Consider the following 24,067-nt stretch of genomic DNA (forward strand, 5'->3'; position numbering starts at 1 on the left):
ATACCCCACACAATTTTTGCGTTGAGTATAATGTTTTTGACCCATCCATCTGTCCGTCAGTCCGTCAGTCCTGTTCTTGTCATCGCAACTCCTCTGAAACCACACAACAGAATTTCATGAAACTTTGTAGATAATAAGGACATACAATGTAGATGTGCATATCAAACAGGAAATTATGATTCATTTTTTTCTGGGACTAAAGAGTTAAGCCATTTTGAATTAAGAGTTTTGGCCTATTTATACATGATATACATTTGTAACAGTATGTCATTTCAACTCTCTGAAACCACACAACAGTATTTTATGAAACTTGGTAGATAATAGGACATGAAAAGCAGATGTACATATCGACAAGACATTTGTAATCATTTGACTTTTAAGGAATTATAAATCTTTCAACTTAGGAATCTCCCAAGTCAAACTGAACTGCTATCATTAGCTGTTTTTTTACGACCGCAAAAATTGAAATTTTTTTGGTCATATATTGGTGTCACGTTGTCGTCATCGTCGTCGTTGTCGTCGTCCGAATACATTTTTTTAGCACTATAACTTTAGTATAAGTAAATAGAAATCTATGAAATTTTAACACAAGGTTTATGACCATAAAAGAAAGGTTGGGATTGATTTTGGGAGTTTTGGTCCCAACAGTTTAGGAATAAGGTGCCAAAAAAGGACAAAATAAGCACTTTCTTTGTTTTCGCACTATAACTTTAGTTTAAGTAAATAGAAATCTATGAAATTTTGACACAAGGTTTATGACCACAAAAGGAAGGTTGGGATTGATTTTGAAAGTTTTGGTCTCAACAGTTTAGGAATTAGGGGCCAAAAAGGGGCAAAAATAAGCATTATTCTTGGTTTTAGCACAATAACTTTAGTATAAGTAAATAAAAATCAATAAAATTTAAACACAAGGTTAATGACCACATAAGGGAGGTTGTGATTGATCTGCTCAATTTACAAATATAAGCTAGTACAACTTTTTGACATTTCAACAGGACTTATAGTAAAATATTCGAATTTTATTTTTGCATTCATATCTTGTACACTGTATATTCTGATGATGATGATGATGATGATGATGATGATGATGATGATGATGATGATGATGATGATGATGATGATGATGATGATGATGATGATGATGATGATGATGATGATGATGATGATGATGATGATGATGATGATGTACCTTTGTATTCCAACTTTACACAGATTTATCCGATAGCATTCAATAGCAGTTATTAGCAGTTTAGAAAATCATATAAGGATGCACAACTTAGCAGTTTGTATGAATATTCATTATTGATAGCTATTATTTTACTAGTTCAGAGAAGATAGCAGTTTTTGGGTACCTCATTTAAATTTTTCGTTAAAAATAACTGCTAAACAACTGTGAAGGCTAAATAAACTGCTAAGAAACTGCTATGGAATGCTATTTGAATGCCTATTTTCAAATTAAGCATTGCCTTGAATTTTTCAACTGTGAATGCTAATACACTGCTAAATTTAAAGAACTGCTGTTCTCTTTGACTTAAGAGCTGTTGCGATTTTGTTTGTCCTGTGACAATGTTGGGGCGTGGGGTATCTCAGCGTGCTCACAAAGATTTCTTAATTATATCAGTTTCACTGAAACCTTCAAATTCGACAAAGTCTGAAACATTTTTACACTGGTAATACTAGCAAATGAAATATCAGTTCATATAAACATTTTTTTAATTTCGTGCATTTTCCTCCCGTACATTGGCAGCCCAATTTCTGTTCCTTCGAGATGGAGAAAGCAAAAAACTTAGTTGTCTTGTGTCGATTTGGGTAGGAAAAGGCTTTAAATAGTTATCAAAAGTACCAGGATTATAATTGTATACGCCAGACGCGCGTTTCGTCTACACAAGACTCATCAGTGACGCTCAGATCAAAATAGTTAAAAAGCCAAATAAATACAAAGTTGAAGAGCATTGAGGATCCAAAATTCCAAAAAGTTGTGCCAAATACGGCTAAGATATATTAAAAATATCGCTTTCATAATTCTTGAAGATATATTGAACCAATTATTTGTATTATATAGCTTAAAACTACCCAAGAACTATAAAAGGATTTGTCAAAACCCAGAAAACAGCTGTACTTCCACTGGTTGTTATCGAGAGGAGCCATTTTGAAACACCACATGACCATATAACGTGTTTCCGGTTCTTATTTAAGAAAATGTAATTTTCCGATTTAATTTATTTACCTTCACGATGTTTTTAAAGCTGTTTAAATAACAGAAATGATATCTTCAGATATAGTAGATTTTAATTGAAACGTTGATTTTAAGAACAGTAAATAGCGTAAACTCTTGGCTTTTATTTGGGTAATATTTTTGTATCCTGTAGGATACATTCGCCCTGCGCACCATGTAGCTTTCAGGATTATTAACATCCGCCCTGTGTGAAACCAGCCATAAAACATGAATAATGATATATGTGGCGGTTAGAGATGACCAGGAAATGGAAATATCACTATTATATTCATGTATTTTATTTTCAGTATTTTTACAACATTGGGTCAACTGTATCCTTACCTATTGTAAGGCAGTATACACAGGAATTCCAAAGATTTTGTTTGTTGCTACCCATAAAGACAAAGTACCTAAGGTAAGTGAACTAATTCAGCTGATATAAAGGCATACGTTAGGTAATGTAAGCTGGTACTAAGGCATACGTTAGATAATGTTAGCTGGTATAAAGGCATACGTAAGTTAATGTAAGCTGGTACTAAGGCATACGTTAGATAATGTTAGCTGGTATAAAGGCATACGTTAGGTAATGTAAGCTGGTACTAAGGCATACGTTAGATAATGTTAGCTGGTATAAAGGCATACTTTAGGTAATGTAAGCTGGTACTAAGGCATACGTTAGATAATGTTAGCTGGTATAAAGGCATACGTTAGGTAATGTAAGCTGGTATTAATGCATACGTTAGATAATGTAAGCTGGTATTAATGCATACGTTAGATAATGTAAGCTGATATAAAGACATTCTTTACATATTCACTAATTTACATAATCAATTCTGCATAAATGCCACAAGATGATACAAAAAATTACAGCGGTCAATCAAACTCGTTCAATTAAATTATATAAAGATAAGAAGATGTGGTATGGTTGCCAATGAGACAACTCTCCCCAAGAAACCAAATGACACACACATTAACAACTATAGGTCACCGTTAGGTCTTCAACAATGGAAAAAATGCCTATCATTTGCTTCTAGAGGGGCTTAAGCGGCAGAGTGGTCTAAATAGTATTAACTTGTCAATACTAAGGTTGTGAGTTCGCAACCCGCACGTTTTTCTACAGAAAGTCATGATTCTCTTCGAGCACTCTATTAATACAAATTGGCAAAAACAATATAATGTGAACAGGGAAATTGTTGAGGCAGTTTTTTTTTTTTTTTTTTTTGCAGTTAGAGTTGAAGAACGAAAATAAACGGACCGCAAATATTTCAAGGACATTGGAACACAAAATGAATCTCATACATGACCGTATGTCAATAGGATATGTAGATAACTTATTTAAAACATCTGTTTTACAGACGACAGATCTATACCGCGAAACATAACTTTATTTCTAAAGGAAAGTCAATGTTAGAAATCAAAACTTTATCTCATGATAGTCTAATTTACATGGAAGACATCTCCAGCTAGTGGACATTACGGATATTCCTAAATAAACAACTATCACAACTATCGTTACAGATATGTAAATGACACCTGTCAATCAGTTTTGAAATGGTTACCCATTGTATCTGCTGCACAGATCAATCAGTTCAAAAGATTGATTAATTAGCAGTCATTCTGTCAGCATTTAATTCACTCTTAATAAGGTCATTCCTCTCTGTTTATTCATAAGTAGGGGACTTGAGGTTTGCAATCTATCGGTCTGTCTGTATGTCTGTCCATCCGTCAGTCCGGCAAATCAGTTTTCCACACTTTTTTTCTTCGCGTTTGAAAATATTGATTTGATATTTGGTATATATTTTTTTTATGACTAGTTACAGATCAAGTTTGAATAATGTTCCGCTCTGATGATTTTGTGCAGGGTTATGGTCCTTGGACTTAGAAAATTCACACAAGTAATCAGCTTTCCGCGCTATTTTTTATCATGCTTGAAAATATTGATTTGCTATTTGGTATATAGTTTTATCATGACTAGTTACAGTTGTCCGCACTTTTTTTTAGCTCACCTGGCCCAAAGAGTCAAGTGAGCTTTTCTCATCACTTGGCGTCTGTCGTCCGTCGTCGTAATCCGTCGTCGAAAATCTTCTCCTCTGAAACTACTGGACCAAATTTAACCAAACTTGGCCACAATCATCATTGGGGTATCTAGTTTAAAAATATGTCTGATGACCACGGCTGCATATATACCAAGATGGCCAATATGGCAAAAAATAGAACATAGGGGGTAAAATGCAAGTTGTGTCTATTATTTTGAAAACCATTATGAAGAGACAAAATCTGACAAGAGCAAAAATGTTCAGGATGTTGAGTTCTTGCAGTTGTCCATACATGTCAAAACTGTCAGATGAATTCTTTTAGGATTTATTGCCCTTTAATGATAAAGTTTACCCTTTTTGTTTTCATTTTTGCCTACTTTCTGAAAAACTATAAAAGATACAGAGAAAATTTTAAATGATTCGCAAGACAAGTTCTACAAGTTGGTCAACATGGTTGAAATCGTCAATCGACTCCATATTAGAGTTGTTGCCCTTTGATGATTTTGACCAATTTTTTTGCGTTTTTGTCTTATATCTTAAAATTATAATAGACAGATAGAAACTTAGCTAGGCAAAAATGATCAGTAAAACAAAATCAACAATGAAGACAATATGGAGGAAGTGGTCAGACGACTCCTTATTGGAGTTATTGCCTTTTTAAGACGATTTTCACCTTTTTTTTTGCGTTTTGTCATTGATGATAATAGATGAAGATACACTTTAAATCACAAAAATGATTAGTTAGTGAAGATCTTATAACTAACAAGTCAAATTTTGCCGATATAGTTAAGTAGACTGTGACTCTTTACAGGAGTGATTGCCTTTAAATGTGGATTTTTTTTAGTATCCTCTTTTGTGTTTTGATCAAAAACTAAAGAAGATAGAGAGAAACTTAACAGGCTAAATGATCAGCAATACAAGATCAACAAAACAGATTTTTGTCATGAATTCTATTCTTGTCTACAATGTTGGATATGCACATAGACACAAGCGACACAGGCTCTTTAGAGCCTCTAGTTTTTGTCATGCTTGAAAATATTGATTTGATATTTGGTATATAATTTTATCATGACTAGTTACAGAGCAAGTTCGAATGTTGTTCTAGCCTGATGATTTTGTGAAGATTTATGGGAATTCAGGAAAGTAATCTGTTTTCTGCATTTTTTTTTCTTTATACTTTTCAGTTCAAATAAAATTATTTTTGGCAGAGTAATGGTCCTTGGACTTCAAAAATTCACTAAAATAATCAGTTTTCCACACTTTTTTATTGTTATGCTTGAAGATATTGATTTGATATTTGTTCTGAAGGTTACACCATGACAAGTAAGAGATCAAATTAGCATTTTGTACAATGAATTTTTAACCGGTAGGGGACTATGTATTGCCATGCAATATTCTCAGAATGCTTGTTGTGAATGTGTTTTTACAAGCAAACATGACTAATAATTTTAAATCTGAACCGACAAAAGGATTTCTAATTAGTTTTATTGTCTTGCCTGTGACGAAAGTCACAGTATGCGAGACATAGGTATTACTATCCGGCGACGGCGGCGAAACTATTTGTATAAAGCTTTATATTTCAGAAGGTAGAAGACCTGGATGCTTCATACCTTGTATGCAGATACCTTATGTTACGAAGTTTACGTCTGTCATATGTCCATTGACCTCATTTTTATGGTTCAGTGACTGCTTGAAAAAAAATTACAGTTTTTTTGTCATGTGAATTTCTCACTTATTATGAGTAATAAGATAATTATATTTGATATATGTGCTCCTTGCAACCTCTACATGTCCGTTAGACAGAGTTAACCTGACATTGACCTCAATTCATGGATCAGTGATCAAGGTTAAAGTTACATGATTAAGTCCGTTTCTCAGATACTACAAGCAGCAGGTCAACTATATGTGTTGTATGGAATGATTGTAAGGGGTACATGTCAGAATGGCAGGTTTCGTCTGACCTTGACCTCTTTTTCGTGGTTCATTGGTTATTGTTAATTTTTTGTGTTTTGGTCTGTTTTTCGAGTATACGTACTGTAAGCAAAAGGTCAACTATATTTGGTGTATTGAATGATTGTAAGGTGTACATGTCTGTCTAGCTGGTGTCATCTTACCTTGACCTCATTTTCATGGTTCATTGGTCGATGTTAAGTTTTTGTGTCTGTTTTTGTCGAACCTGCGACTTTTATCACAGAAAGCTCGACATAGGGATAGTGAACCGGCGGCCGCAGTGGCTACGATGGTGGAGTTCGCTTACTCCTTAAAAGATTTATATTTTTCAAGTGGAAGACCTGGATGGTTCATACTTTGTATATAGATGCCTTATATTGTGAAGTTTCCGTCTGTCATATGTCCATTGCCCTTGACCTCATTTTCATGGTTCAGTGACTACTTGAAAAAAAAGTTAAGATTTTTTTGTAATGTTAATTTCTCTCTTATTATGAGTAATAGGATAACTTTATTTTATATGTGCGTACCTTGCAAGGTCCTCATACCCGTCAGACAGTTTTCATCTGACCTCAACCTCATTTCATGGATCAAGATGGTTGCCAGAGAGGGACTTGACATAGGACGCAATGGGAAATACATACTACTGTCTTCTTTTAGAGAACCACTAAACACAGATCAAGTGTGAATTTTGGTGACGACACCTTAACCATTCTATGCCCCTTTATAAATGGAAAACAATGCAAAATTTTTAGTTTCCGTTCCTTAACTTTATTTTACCTCAACCAAATGTTATGAAACCTTTACCCAATGCTTATTAACTCAAAATACAGATCAAGATTGAATTTGGGTAGCGTCACTTAAACCGTTCTAGAGTTATGTCCCTTTTTAAATGGAAAATACAAAATTTTTAGTTTCCGTTCCCTTTCTTAAGTTTGCCTCATCCAAATGTTATGAAACTTATACACAATGCTTATTACCACAAAACACAGATCGAGTTTGAATTTTGGTGTCGTCTCTGCAACCGTTCTAGAGTTTTGCCCCTTTATAAATAAAAACATTACAAACTTTTTGGTTTCCGTTCCCTAACTTAAGTTTGCCTCAACCAAATGTTATGAAACTTATACACAATGCTTATAACCACAAAACACAGATCAAGTTCGAATTTTGGTAGCGTCACTTTAACTGTTCTAGAGTTTTGTCCCTTTATAAATGGAAACATTGCAAAATTGTAAGTTTCCGTTCCCTAACTTAAGTTTGCCTCAACCAAATGTTATGAAACTTATACACAATGCTTATAACCACAAAACACAGATCGAGTTTGAATTTTGGTGTCGTCTCTGCAACCGTTCTAGAGTTTTGCCCCTTTATAAATAAAAACATTACAAAATTTTTAGTTTCCGTTCCCTAACTTAAGTTTGCCTCAACCAAATGTTATGAAACTTATACACAATGCTTATAACCACAAAACACAGATCGAGTTTGAATTTTGGTGTCGTCTCTGCAACCGTTCTAGAGTTTTGCCCCTTTATAAATAAAAACATTACAAAATTTTTAGTTTCCGTTCCCTAACTTAAGTTTGCCTCAACCAAATGTTATGAAACTTATACACAATGCTTATAACCACAAAACACAGATCAAGGTTGAATTTGATAGCTTCACTTAAACCGTTCTAGAGTTATGCCCTTTAATAAATGGAAAATTCCAAATTTTTATTTCTGATCTCTAACTTAACTTTGCCTCAAACAAATGTTATGAAACTTATATACACAATCCTTATAACCACAAAATACAGATCAAGTTTGAATTTTTGGTGAGGTCACTTTAACCATTCTCGAGTTATGCACCATTATAAATGGAAAAAAATTGCAAAATAGTGTCCATTCTTCAACTTAAGATGCCTCAACCAAATTTTATGAAACTTATACACAATGCTGGTCTGAGTACACAGTTATTTCGTAGTGCATTTCTTTTAGACAATAAATGTAAATAAAAAAAATCCCACCTGCGCTTTCTCAATAACATTTTTACAGTATGTTGTACTACTTTTGGGACAAATTATATCAAATTTATAGAAAACTTCATCAGCTCTAACTCAAAATATCGACAATTTTGTGTTAAGGGGGTCTTGAAATCTTTTGACAGCTTCCGAAGTGCTAATTTTTTACCTTTTTCAGCTGGACCTAATCACTACTTTACCTAAATATTTATGACCCAAATTTTTTTACAGTGTCATTTCACCCCCCAACTTGCTATATGAGGCATAAAACATGGAGAATTAAATTTGGAAGGGGTATAACAAAAATTGGCAAGTAACACACTGTCCACATTAAGGACTATATTTGTGGACAAAGAAAATCAAAGGACGATAACTGTGTACTCGGACCTAATAGGATAGAAAAAGTTGACCAATCTTTATAAAACTTGGTATGACATAAGCTTAATATATTATAAGACTGCTCACAAAGTTTCATAACAATAGGATATATATTATAGACACTATGATTAATTCTATATTCAACTTGACGTGTTAAATTTGGACGTTAAAATTGAGAAATTTCAACTATCAACATTTGGGGCTTTTAAAATTAAAATATTGCAAAAAAATACTTTTAAAATGCCTTAATATATAAAACATCATGTATTTAAAGCAATAGAGTACTCATTTGATATATCAGACTTAGCATAATTTTTCAAAAGTCAAATTTGTATGAGCCTGTGCCTAAAAATGGAGGTTTTCCAATGAAGGGGAGCCTTACATGAAGATGTAATATTTTCCAGCAAATTTAAATTTGTGAAGCTTTTTGATTATAAATAATCCTTACATATGTACTTATTGTACTTTAAATGGAAAGAAAACTCACAAATAACATATCATATTAGTTTAAAAGGGTCTTAGGCCAAGTATGACTAAAAATAATTTAGGGTCAATTTAGGCCGTAGCACATATTTACATTTAAAAATGCATATTGAAGCTATAAGAAATAAAAAAAAATTGTTTTTTCTATCATTTCTATACTCAGGTGACATGATACAATAAATCTGAGCACAAAAAGCCTCTTACATTCAACTTTTTGAGCAGGCAGTATGGTCTGATACAAAGATTTTTCACTTTTTAGTGAAAAACTTGCATGCAATTTTAGTCTCAACAGGCTTATAGTTGAACCACATGGTATCCTACAGGGGTAAAGAAAGATATTATGTGAAATGAAACAGGTACAAAAGACATTGTTAAATGCTTTTTATACAAATTTAGTGAGGTCTTTATTATGGACTTCAACTTTTATGTGCCATGCTCCTCACATTTAACTTCATCCAAACAGGGTGTCAAATGAGGGTCATTTATACAACACACTTTACTCATATTGTCTGAGATAATCTTCTTTTCTGTAGATTCAGAGTTCAGAAATGAGTAAAACAACTGGATTAAAGCATAGAAACACAAAAATTGACACATGAAAACATGTCAGATAGAAAGTCAAAATGCCACTTATGCATCAAAATTGAAAAAGCTATGAAATGCTTATTTTGACCATATAATGCCAAAATTGGTCATTTTTGCAGAAATTCTGTCAAATAAAAGTTTAAATCCCTTAGTTTTATGCTATTTGACAAATTGACACCATCAAATCATTCAGGGAAGTTGCCAAAGTACAGATTCTATATTTCCTGATTTCACCTCTTAGGTCCGAGTACACAGTTATTTCGTAGTGCATTTCTTTTAGACAATAAATGCAAAATACAGATCAAGTTTGAATTTTTGGTGAGGTCACTTTAACCATTCTCGAGTTATGCACCATTATAAATGGAAAAAAATTGCAAAATAGTGTCCATTCTTCAACTTAAGATGCCTCAACCAAATTTTATGAAACTTATACACAATGCTGGTCTGAGTACACAGTTATTTCGTAGTGCATTTCTTTTAGACAATAAATGTAAATAAAAAAAATCCCACTTGCGCTTTCTCAATAACATTTTTACAGTATGTTGTACTACTTTTGGGACAAATTATATCAAATTTATAGAAAACTTCATCAGCTCTAACTCAAAATATCGACAATTTTGTGTTAAGGGGGTCTTGAAATCTTTTGACAGCTTCCGAAGTGCTAATTTTTTACCTTTTTCAGCTGGACCTAATCACTACTTTACCTAAATATTTATGACCCAAATTTTTTTACAGTGTCATTTCACCCCCCAACTTGCTATATGAGGCATAAAACATGGAGAATTAAATTTGGAAGGGGTATAACAAAAATTGGCAAGTAACACACTGTCCACATTAAGGACTATATTTGTGGACAACGAAAATCAAAGGACGATTACTGTGTACTCGGACCTGCTTATTACCACAAATCACAGATCAAAGTGAATTTTGGTGGCGTCACTTTAACCATTCTCGAGTTCTGCCCCTATAGAAATGGAAAAATTGACCATTTTTTAGTTTCCGTTCTGTAACTTAAGTTTGCCCAACCCAAACATTATGAAACTTATACACAATACTTTTTACCACTCAGATCAAGTACAAATTTAGGTAGCGTCACTTTTATCGTTATGGAGTTATATCTCTTTATAATGTTGTATGCAAGCAGGGGCATCATCTGTGTCCATGCGGACACATTCTCCATTTATTGAGTATTAATCTTTTATTCATTGGGGATTGCACTTTATATCGATAACTTAGAACACTTAAGGAAGCACAATACAAAGATTTTATAACTCCAACTCCCAAGTTTTAAAATGCTGTAACTTTCTTAATAATGCTTGAAAATTTAAAAAAGTGGTAGTTTTGGATAGCTAAAAGATTATTCTTTCAAATTAATGCAATGTTAGTATTATGCAACAATTGTGTAACCAATTATAATGTTAACTGTGTTTAAAATATTTTTTACCAAATTTCCACTTTCAAATGAAATTAGCTTCTGCATAGGTATCCCTAGAGGGTTGATTTTATTATATGTTGTTCCTATGGCCATTATCTCCAAAAAATTGTCTCAGATTTCAGATAGAATGTATAGAACAAATTTTACATCTAATTAAACATTATCTTCTTTTATGTGGTTAAGATGTTTACACTAATTAGAGATTTATGAGAGAATGGAATATCATAGAGACAATTTGAGACACCCTTTTGAAGCCCATGATGTGTTGATTAAGATTTTGTTAAAATTTTCTGTACAGTTAAACAGATGATAGAGCTAAATTCATTCAAGTGAACTTACCCAGATTTTGCCACTAATTACATAATAATTGATTACATAATGATTGCATAATAAAAATATTGCGTTCATTTAAAAGATTAATCTTTTATCTATCTGTATACACCTCTTTTATTATTTTCTATGCATTCATAAGCATTTTCAAAGGTTAGTGATTGGAAGTAAAAAAATCTTTGTATTGTGCTACCTTAATGCAATCAATCCTATAAATCTCAATATGTTTTGTTAAATATTATAAATTTTGGCATTCAGGAGTTATGACCCTTGAATGATGTAATTTTGTTACAATCAATAAACAACTTGCTGTCATTTTGCCTGCCTTTGTTTAGTTAAATTACATTTCCATCGTTAAAGAATATTGATCATTTCAAAGATCATAAGGGATATAGTGGTCAATTGCATTTCCTTGCAACATCGTATCACTCTACTTCTGCATTTCGTTATAGGAGGATATTGATACACGGCGTACAGAGTTATATAGTGGAGTAGAAGAGTTATTTAAAGACCATGAAGGACGAGCACATCTGGTTATCAACAACAAAATATTTGTTAATGCCACAGACAACACAGATCCAGAGATCATTGTCCTAAAGAAAGCAATCACAGATCTTACCTTTCAACATCCATGTTGGGGAGAGTCAATGCCCAATGCATCTGTTCCCCTTGAACTTGAGATTGCTAATTTGGTAGCAAAAGGGAAACAAGTATTGTCTTTGAGAGAAGTTGAAGAATTAAATTCCATCAGCAAGGTGTCCGTCTTGTCAAATGAAGAGCTGAGAAATTTTCTACAATTTCACCACTCACTGGGGAAATTAGTCTATTTTGCCACCCCACAGTTGAAAGGTTATGTGATCATCAGTCCGCTGCTTTTGGTCGAAGTGATGAGATCCTTTGTTACAGGTATTATATGATATAATATTCACTCATATACTCTTCATGGTCATCAAACACAGCCAGGTCTCTATTTAATATGATAATAATCTCATTATCGCCTTAGGCTACATAATTGTCATAACAATTCAAAAGACTTTCAAAAATAAAAATTTGCAGTCATAAACTTTCTAGAAAAAATTGCAAACACAGACTTAGACATTAACCAATCATGATTTACAGATTATGAAAGTTTTAGGACTAAATGGCCTGCTATTATCTGAAACTACAGAAACAGTTGTAACCAAATGTTCATTGGGTTATCTCTTTTAAAGAGTGTTTTATCGTTCCTGTCAGTCAATCAACTGGCTGCCAAGGCTAAAAATATTACAAATGGTTAATATGTGTGGGTTAATGATCTCAATATTTTGAAGTATAATAGATAGGGGGTAAAAGATTGAACATGGGTGTGACATGCAAGTTTTGTTTATTATTATGAATATAAATAGAGAAAATCTGAAAGGGCCAAGAAATATCAGAAGGTTGAGATCTACTAAAAAGCTACTGTCTGTTTACATCTTATAGATGTTATTGCCCTTTTAACACAAATGCTACCAGTATTTTGTTGTATATGTTTGCCTATGCAGTTATAAACTATAAAACAAAGATTGAAACGTAAAAATGCAGACATGATCAGCAAGACAAGATCTTCAAATAAGTCACATGTTTTCCATAATAGTAAACTCTTTATAGCGGAATTATTAACTTGCAATGGCTCATTTTACCTGTTTGTGTTTTGAGTTCGTTTCTTTAAGATACTTTTGATACTTTTTTTTTATTGTTTTTGTATTTTACTTTACAGATATTGCCTTCTGGCCAAAAAAAGGTCTCATAAGAAATACTTTTGAAAGGATGTCAGGAAGTGGAATAATACAAAGAAAAGATCTTTATCTTATTTGGGAACAAAAGCACTTCAATAAGATATCACCCTACAAAGAGTTCATATTTGATATGCTCATCCATCTTGATATTCTATCAGAGCAGCGAAGATATGATACTCATACAGGAAGTCGGTTACCAGTGGAAAACTTCTTTGTTCCCTGTATGCTCACTCAAAGAAATGACACAAGATTCATGACCAATGAATGTACACCAGAGAAAGCCATCAGTCTAGCTTTTGTTTTCAAAGGGACAATCATACCACCAGCCTTACCGAATCGTCTCATTAGCGCATGTCTAAGTATGTGGACCGTGAAAACATATGAAGGAAAACAACTCCTGTTTTCAGGGTTCATTGGATTATCATTCGATAAAGTGCATGACATTGTTGTATGTGTTGAAGGCAACAAGATATTGCTCTACATAGTCCATGAAACCTCCAATGGACTAATTGTACCAGATATTGCCACTGGTATCAAGGAATGTATGTTTACAACATTAGAGAGAATCTCAGAGTTCTATAAATCTACAGTCCATGTCTCCTCTATCAGCCATAAACTACCCTTCCACATTGAATATGCATGCTCCAGGTTAGAATGCCATATAACTGAGGAGGCAGCATTGACAATTGATGAATGGATCTGTGAGGAACATAAGATTGTACATACTAAAGAAAAGTGGAATATTTGGTATCAAGATCAGGTATATATAGATCATGTAGCTTTTCTTCTTAAGTGTTTTTAGGTTTTAATTATTTTGTGCTCTTGATATTGTTTCCATCTGAAGCAGTAATTGCGTTGTGTGGTGTATTGGTTGCAGTTAGAAAAGATTGTGCATGCCTTTTTGTGAAAAACACATTCAATCTATTTTTAGCTCACCTGACCTGAAAGGTCAAGTGAGCTTTTCTCATCACTTGGCGTCCGTCGTCCGTCGTCCTGCGTCCATCGTCCGTAAACTTTTACAAAAATCTTCTCCTCTGAAACTACTGGGCCAAATTCTACCAAACTTGGCCACAATCATCCTTGGGATATCTAGTTTAAAAAATGTGTGGTCTGACCCGTCAAACCAACCAAGATGGCTGCCATGGCTAAAAATAGAACATAGGGGTAAAATGCAGTTTTTGGATTATAACTCAAAAACCAAAGCATTGAGAGCAAATCTGACATGGGGTGAAAGTGTTTATAAGGTCAAGATCTATTTGCCTTGAAATTTTCAGACGAATCGGACAACCTGTTGTTGGGTTGCTGCCCCTGAAATGGTTATTTTAAGGAAATTTTGCAGTTTTTGGTTTTTATCTTGAATACTATTATAGATAGAGATAAACTGTAAACAGCAATAATGTTCAGCAGAGTAAGGCCTACAAATAAGTCAACATGACCAAAATTGCCCTTTATAGTCAATTTTTAACAACTTTTCATCATTTTTTGTAACTTTTCTAAAAATCTTCTTCTCTAAAACTTCTTTGCCAAATTTAATGAAACTTGGCGACAATTATCATTGTGGTTTATAGTTTGAAAAATGTGTCCGATGACCCAGCCTACCAAACAAAATGGCCGACATGGCTAAAATTAGAACATAGTGGTAAAATGCAGTTTTTGCTTTATATCTTTGAAACCAAGACATTAAGGGCAAATCTTTCAAGATTTTAATGTCCATCAGAATAAGATATATCCCCTCACAGTTGAATTGGACAACCTGCTGTTGTTACTATTATAGATAGAGATAAACTGTAAACAGCAATAATGTTCAGCAATGTAAGATCTACAAATAAGTCAGCATGATCAAAATTGTTAGAGGACCCCCTAAGGAGTTATTGCCCTTTAGAGTCAATATTAAACAACTTTTCCCATTTTTGTAACTTGTATAAAAATCTTTTCTAAAACTAATTGGCCAAATTTAACTAAACTTGGCCACAATCATAATACTAGGGTATCTATTTTTAAAAAGAGTGTCTAATGACCCCGCCTACCAACAAAGATGGCCGACATCAGTAAACACATTAACAGGTGAGCGACACAGGCTCTTGAGAGCCTCTAGTTATTCTTGTAAACTGATGTTTAATATGAAGATAATCGCTATTGCTTTTAATTATATGTTAAATATTTATTTTTTCTTATCCTGATATGTTATTCTCACTATGTTTCTTCTTGTAAAAAAATACATTCCAGATATATACTTTTAGCTGAAAGACGCCTCCGGTTGCGGGAGTTTTTCGCTACATTGGAGACCCATTGGTGGCTTTGGGTAGTTGTCTACTCTATGGTCGGGTTGCTGTCACTTTGACACATTCTCCATTTCCTTTCTTAATTGTATTGTAATATAATCTATAAGCATAACAAATTTATTTTGTACTTTGTAAGAAAGTGCTTGTCCAAAATTACAAACACAGGTATCTTAATAACACTCTTGTCATTTATATATTTATTTAGAGCAATATCTTGTTTCAGGCAAAAGAACAATGTGAAGTGGACTGTCCAGGTAAATAAAAAATAATATGTTGTCAAACTGTTTTTACAATGGTTCAATCTTAAGGTGTAAAACAGAGTACTTGCAAGTATGTAATGCCTATTCTTATTGTAAAATTGTTTTTCAAGTCAAGATCTATCTGCCCTTAAATTTTCAGATAAATCGGACAACCAGTGTCATATGGTATTTTGAACCCCATGGTAAATTGACCCCGGGGTCAAAATACTGCTATGGTGAATTGACCCCCCCCTTGTATGGAAAATTGAACCCCCATGGTAAATTGACCCCCCCCCCCCCGGCTTTTTTTCATCCCAGATTATTATTAGAACATTATACATTATTCTAAAGCTTATCATAGATAAAAAAATCATTCATACAAGAAGGGGAGGTTCATTTTCAATGCTTAATTAAAAGAAATATCTTTGCTTGGTATAAGTGCTCTGAAGTCTTTACCAACAAAATGTCATTCAAAATACTAATTGACACATTATAACTATACCATATGTAGCTTGAATGCTTTAATTATTTGTAATTATAACATATGTATAAATATATATAAGGGTAGTTTTGATTGTCCATTGTAAAAAAAAGAGGGAGGGGTCAAAATACCTTGGCAAAGTAAAATATTAAAAATATCTTTTCCAGAAAGTAAAATACATACAAACTACTTATTGGTGTATTCTAACTACATAAAAGAGTAAGAATTGCCAGAATTTTTTTAAATTAAAGGTTAGAGTAAGGGGGTTCAATATACCGCATGGGGGTCAATGTAATACCATGGCTAAGTAAAATTTTCAAAATATCTTTTCCAGCAAGTTTAATACATACTAACTACTTGTTGGTGTATTCTAACTAAATAAAGGAGTTATAATTGCCAGAATTTAATTAAATTAAAGGTCTTGAGTAGAAGGTTCAATATACCATGGTAGAAGGGGTCAAAATACCATGGAAAAGTTAAAATTTCAAAATATCTTTTCCAGCAAGTTTAATACATACAAACTACTACTTATTGATGTATTCTAACTACATATGAGTTTAAATTGCCAGAATTTTTTTTTGAATTAAAGGTCTTACAGTAGGGGGTCCAATATACCAATTACCATGGCAAAGAAAAAATTTTCGAAATATTTTTTCCAGCAAGTTTAATACTTACAAACTACTTGTTGGTGTATTTTTACTACATAAACAGTCTACAATCTAAGCCCAAGAATTTGCATCAAAATGATGTAGAATGAAAAATTAACTTATCACATGCACCACTTAGAAAACACCATAATTTCAAATTAAACTGTCACATCAATTATATTATGTTAGCTCATAGACACCACATGGTTTCTCTCTCAATTCATAGGTGACAATTGTTGCCTGAGCGGATAAAATTAAATACACAATACCAATCAAGAAAAGTATCTTTTTCCCATTATATACAATAATGTATGTGATTTTGGTTTTTTTACCAAATTTTTTTTTAACAAATTGCAAGATTGAAATAATATAGAAATAATTAGTTTTCAAATAAATCTTGAAAGTCAGGTTAACAACATCAAAGAATATTTCCAATTTTTTTATTTTTTTTTAAATTTTAAAAAAAAGGGGGAGGGGAGGGTCAACCCCAATTGTGCGTGTGCATTTTCCTCAAACTTTTAAAGTTTTACAATTTTGTGTCTAAAACATCTGTTAGCTAAGTAATATTATCGGTCGCCTTATCAGTATGAAATGACAGATTTACAGCCCTACTTAACCTTTTTATAATTGAGAGAAGATATGAAATTTTCACTTTCTTGTGCATGGATTTAGCCTAGGACTGTAAAAGAGTTAGAATTGCCAGAATTTTTTAATTAAAGGTCTAGAGTAGGGGGTTCAATATACCACGGTAGGGGTGTAAAAATACCACGGCAAAATTCTAGCTATTCTAGCTCCTAAACATAGTAATAGTACTCCAATAAGAAGTTTGTATTATTTAACATGATGGAAAAGATGTTTTGAAAATTTTACTTTGCCATGGTGTTTTGACCCCCCCTCCTCCCCTTCGGTATATTAAACCCCCTACTATAGACCTTGAATTTTAACATTTCAAGCTGTTTTAACTCCTTTACATAGTTATAATACTATAATAAGTAGTTTGTATGTATTTAACATGATGGAAAAGATATTTTGAAAATTTTACTTTGCCATGGTATTTTGACCCCCCTGCGGTATATTGAACCCTTAATTATAGACCTTGAATATCAAAATTTCTAGCTATTCTAACTCCGTAACATAGTAATAGTACTCCAATGAGTAATTTGTATGTATTTAACATAATCGAAAAGATAATTTGAAAATGTTACTTTGTCATGGTATTTTGACACCCCCCCTTGCGGTATATTGAACCCCCTACTATAGACCTTGAATTTAAAAAAAAAATCAAGCCATTCTAACCCCTTTACATAGTAATTTTACTGTAATAAGTTGTTTTTATGTATTTATCATGATTGAAAAGATGTTTTGAAAATTTTTCTTTGCCATGGTATTTTGACCCCCCTGCGGTATATTGAACCCCTTACTATATAGACCTTGAATTTCAAAAATTCAAGCTATTTTAACTCCTTTACATAGTAATAATAATGTAATAAGTTTTTTGTATGTATTTAACATGATGGAAAAGATGTTTTGAAAATTTTACTTTGCCATGGTATTTTGACCCCCTGCGGTATATTGAACCCCATACTATAGACCTTGAATTTCAAAAATTTAAAGCTATTCTAACTTCTTTATAATACTACTAATAATAAAATGCTTGTAATATTTAACGAAGGTAATATATTTTAAAATTACATGTTAATCTTCCATGAGGCCTTCAAAAACTATTAATACAAATAGAAAACAGAAGAAAAAAATACATACAAAATAAAATACATAATACAATTAAATATAGCAGCTGAAATATTGAATAAGTACATATGCATTCAGTAGAAGAAGAAAAACATACATTAGTTTCGTGCATCTTTATTCTGTTCAGTTAGAAAATAGTTTGAACAGTTGGTCTTAAATGTATCTAAATTATCTATTTCTTTAATATTATTTGGTAAATTATTCCAGGTAATAAGACCAGAATATTTAAATGTTCTTTTTAAAAAGTCAGAATTAGGTCTTGGTACATGAAGAAGTCCTGATGTTGTCGACCTCAGACAATAATTATAAAGATCAGAACAAGCAGTCACTTTAAAAGATATATAATCAGGTGCTAGACCATTCATACATTTGAACATTAACACAGCTTGAAAATAGTGTATCCTCGTAAATATAGTCATCCATGCAAGTTTTTTAAACATTACTGTTGATGGAAAATCAAAAGAAACAGATAAAACTAATCTTGCAGCACGTTTTTGGAGCTTATGTATCCTCTCCAGATTAATGAGTGTGGTAAGACCCCATACTGTACTACAGTAGTCAATAATGGGTAATATATAGCTATTGTAAAAAAGAATAAGACCCTTAAATGGTAAATAACATTTCAACCCAGGGATGATTCCACTATATAGTTTAGGGCCGCTTAACGGCCCTTGAATCGGCCAGCGGCCCCAAAAAATTGTTTGTAAATATAAATTCCCAATTCAGGAAAATAAAACAAAAATCGGTATTTCCGGAAAAGTTTCCGTCACCGATTAGAGCAACTATAATTTTTCATAGTTTGTTGTCAAAACGTAGTAAAATCCGGATGAAAATGCTGACTATGATCGCATTTTATTAACAACGATTTAATTATGTCAACATGAGGTAAACAATTTTAGCGGCAGGATTCAATTGAAGTTAAAATGTTATGGGAGTATTTGGTCTCGTAAAAGTAGATCGCTCAGCAGGTTGATAAAAAATATGCTTTTTGTCAACACCGTGTATCATCAGTACACCGGATATATTATATGTACTAACCAAGCGGGCATGATCGATTTTGACCTTACAAGGTAACGAAGATCTTTGTTTTGCTTTATCAATATTCAATGTACATTTCTCAACATTTGAAATTCCTGCTCCTAAATAATTTTTGCATCGATTGTTTTCCTATTCATAAAACAACTTTGATATTCAAATAAGAACAATTAACTTGTTCATGCGCAAATAGTTGTGAAAGTCAACACCCACTTTCAATTTCGATACAGTTGTTGAGAAATTTACATGTTTTATCTGACAGAAACCTAATAATGTAATACAGGGCAACAGTAATAGTTACCAATCATAAACCTACCTGTGATTACTCATTCCTTGAAACTGTTTGGGTAATAAACGAGTATGAAAATAAAGTTTTTGTGTACGATGTACAACAACTGAACTATGCACCGTACATAAGGATTTATGTGGTCAGCTTAAAACCGTACACAACGCTTCTTTAGGAATAAAATATATCTATGAAAGATTTCAATGCCAAATATTGAAACAGCTATACTTATTACACACACCCATTGACCTTCTATCAGAAAAAGAGTTGCAATGAATATAGAATTATATCAGATGAGACGAGGGCCAACTTCTTTTACAAGTATTTGCACATGCTTTTAGTAATCGTTCTTGTTTTGGGAAAATAATTAGACCTCTCTAATCATCAACCTACGACCAAATCATTTCTTAAAACAACAATTATGTTTAGATTGAAGTACACATTGATATTATGGGAACAAAACGAAGACTTTTTAACCGTGTAAGATCGAAATCGCTCACGTCCGCTTGGTTAGTACCTATATCCACTGTACGATGATACACGGTGATCAAAATGGGTGTCAAAACAAACCTCGGCTAAGAGCAAATTCAAATTTTTTATATAACATTGATGAATGAATTTTAATGGTAAAAGCAGATCGCCCAGCAGAGCCGGTTATGTAATTTGATTAAAACTTGTTTTGTAAAAGAAATTATTTTATATTTTGCTATTTTTTCCACAAAAGACAAAAGTTTGAGCGTTTTAGAAAATAACGTTGATGATAGACCATTCATGAAATGAGACCCCTCCCCCTGAAATACGATGTCATCATTATGGAACTGTTTCAAAAGATATGAAAATGATCCAAATAATTTTAAAGTTCACTGGTTCAATTGCGTTAAATATCTTATCAATTAAAGTATATAGTATATACTTTTGTAATTGCTTTTCTGAATTCGACAATTGGCCAGTTATATTTGAAATACATTTAAATCAAGGTAAGTTTATAAAGATGATCTGTTGAAAAAATACCCAATGGATGATTTTTTCACTGGTTAATATGGCAGGCCGTCAAATTGCTATTTAGTCTAACTTCAAGATATCTCATAAATTTTATAAGATATCTTATACAATAGTTCATAAGATATTTGATATAGTTTGAAAGATATCTTATAAAGTTTATAAGATATCTTATATAGTTTACGAGATATCTTAAATAATTTATGCGATATTTATAATTTCCTTTATCAGATATCTTATAAATTATATAAGATATTTTATAAACTATATAAGATATCTTATTAAAGTAAATTTGTAAGATATCTTATCTAAAGTATATTTGTAAGATATCTTATCTAAAGTATATTTGTAAGATATCTTATATAAAGTATATATATGTAAGATATATATTTTAAAATCGATATTAGATATCTTCTATATTATATAAGATATCTTTTTTATATAAAATATCTTATAAAAAATATTATTTATGATATCTTATATATTATAAGAAATATTATTAGAGATATCGTATATAAATTATAAGATATTTCATATAATTTTCTTAATATGATATCCAATAAATTATATAAGATATCTTATACAAAACATATTTATAAGATATTTCATATACTTTAAGATATTTTAAATAAATATTATATATTATATGAGATATCTTATATATTACATAAGATATCTTATATATTATGAGATAATTTGAAATTCGAATAAATAGCTAAACGGCTTGCCATAGGCTTATATTAGCTGGTACGTGTGGTATATTATGTTTTTGTAATAGGCCTCGTTTACCAAAATTAAGATGATAGTGCATCATATTCATGTATTACAACTTCCCTGGTCTGAATCCATTAATTTCTTTACTCAGTGTACATGTGAAATTAACTTAATATTCATTTTCCGCTTTTAACGGAAAAGGGTATTATTTCGTCTTAGATTGTATGCATAAAAAATTCCCAATTGGGATAAAAATTCCCAATTTGATATTCAAGGGACCCATTTGAAAACACCTGGAATCATCCCTGCAACCTTTTAAACAAATATATTCTGGTTGAAATAGTTTCGCATATTTTATCAATTTGAATTGACCATGATAGGTTTTTATCAATATGAATTCCGAGAAGTTTTTCCACTTCAACATTATCTAAAGTGATATTTTCTTGTGATAAAACACATAAACATTCATTACAGTTTACCAGTTTTCTGTCTGATCCAACAAGCATACATTTTGATTTCTTGCAATTTATCGTCATATCATTTTCTTTACACCATTTTAAAATAACATTGTCTAAGTCTTTATTCAAACATATATTTTAATTTAGAATAGATTTAGAGGATAAATGTAAAGTTGTATCATCAGAATATAGATCAGATTCTGTATATTCTAAGGTTAATGGTAAGTCATTTATATAAATTAGGAACAATAAAGGTCTTAGTATAGAACCTTGAGGAACTCCAAAAGTTACAGTTTTATATTCTGATTCAGTGGTTCCTAACTTAACTTTTTGCATTCTCTGAGAGAGGTACGATGAAAACCATTTTACAGAGTGGTCATCGCATTTGTATAATTTGAGTTTTGATAAAAGTATATTGTGATTTACCGTATCAAAAGCCTTCTTAATACTACTGTAATAAGCTGTTTGTATGTATGTATCATGATTGAAAAGATGTTTTGAAATTTTTTCTTTGCCAGGGTATTTGACCCCCCCTGCGGTATATTGAACCCCTACTAAAAACCTTCAATTAAAAAAAATGATAGCCAACTAATTGAAAATTAGATTATCTGCAATACTATTTATATAAAACAGGGGTTTTCAATATACCGCAGGGGGTTCAAAATACCATATGTGAAAAATGACCCCGGGGGCAAAATACCATACGGTATAATGACCCCGGGGTTATTTTACCGCATGGTAATTTGACCCCAGGCTCACTTTTTAGGGGGTTCAAAATACCATATGACACCGGTTGTTGGGTTGCTGCCCCTGAATTGGTAATTTTAAGGACATTTTGCTATTTTTGGTTATTATCTTGAATATTTTTATAGATAAAGAAACTGAAAACATGCAATAATGTTCAGCAAAGTAGGATCTACAAATAAGTCAACATGACCAAAATGGTCCGTTGACCCCTTAAGGAGTAATTGCCCTTCATAGTCATTTTCTATTAATTTTTAGTAATTTTTTGTAATCTTTTACAAAAATCTTCTCCTCTGAAATTACTGGGCGAAATGTAACCCAACTTTGCCAAAATCATCATTGGAGTATCTAGTTTGAAAAATGTGTGGGGTTACCCGGCCAAACAACCAAGATGACCGCCATGACTAAAAATAGAACATAGGGGTAAAATGTAGATTTTGGCTTATAAATCTGAAACCAAAGCATTTAGAACAATTCTGACTGGATTCAATTGTTAATTAAGTCAAGATCTATCTGCCCATTAATTTTCAGACGAACTAGACAACTGGTTGTTGGATTGCTGCCCCTTAATTGGTCATTTTGAAGGAAATTTTACTGTTTTTGATTATTATCTTGAATATTTTTATAAATAGAGATTAAGTGTAAACAGCAATAATGTTCAGCAAAGTAAGATCTACAAATAAGTCAATATGATAAAAATGGTCAGTTTACCCCTTAAGGAGTAATTGCCCTTTATAGTCATTTTTTAACAGTTTTTATACATTTTGTAAATTTTGGTAAATTTTACGAAATATTTTTCTCTGTTACTAATGGGCCAAGTTCATTAAAGATAAAGATAATTGTTAGTAGCAAGAACGTTCAGTAAAGTAAGAACTTCAAACACATCACCATTAGCAAAACACCATTTTGTCATGCATCCATCTGTGTCCTTTATTTAATATGCACAAAGACCAAGGTGAGCGACACCCTGCTCTTTAGAGCCTCTAATTTTTTAAATCGGTTAATCAAAAACAACATATCCAATACAGTTATGCAATACTATAGTCAAAAATAAAAACGGCAAAAAGACGATTAGCAATGATAAAACATTTCACAAAAACTATTGAGGATTGGGCTTGGATGCCAGTGTTACCCAAGGAGAAACAGTTTCAAAACTAAGAGTTGAGATAGACCGACTTGAATAAAGTGCACTCTTGTATCTGGCTGTTAACATTATGTGGTGATTTGTTAAATGGGCACTATTCTCTTTTATCAGACAATACAGTGAA

General features: G+C 32.1%; 1 protein-coding gene across 1 annotated transcript in view; it reads left to right on the forward strand.

Annotated features, from left to right (window-relative positions):
- The window catches only part of LOC134699524 (uncharacterized), a 62,813-nt gene that overhangs the window by 29,511 nt on the left and 9,235 nt on the right, over positions 1-24,067 (forward strand). The window contains exons 5-8 of the mRNA XM_063561121.1: positions 2,524-2,630; positions 11,861-12,314; positions 13,147-13,925; positions 15,671-15,701. Coding sequence (XP_063417191.1) covers positions 2,524-2,630; positions 11,861-12,314; positions 13,147-13,925; positions 15,671-15,701 — 1,371 coding nt within the window. The remainder of the gene's footprint in view (positions 1-2,523; positions 2,631-11,860; positions 12,315-13,146; positions 13,926-15,670; positions 15,702-24,067) is intronic.

This window comes from Mytilus trossulus, unplaced genomic scaffold (genome assembly GCF_036588685.1).
Source record: "Mytilus trossulus isolate FHL-02 unplaced genomic scaffold, PNRI_Mtr1.1.1.hap1 h1tg000070l__unscaffolded, whole genome shotgun sequence".
Lineage (NCBI taxonomy): Eukaryota > Metazoa > Mollusca > Bivalvia > Mytilida > Mytilidae > Mytilus > Mytilus trossulus.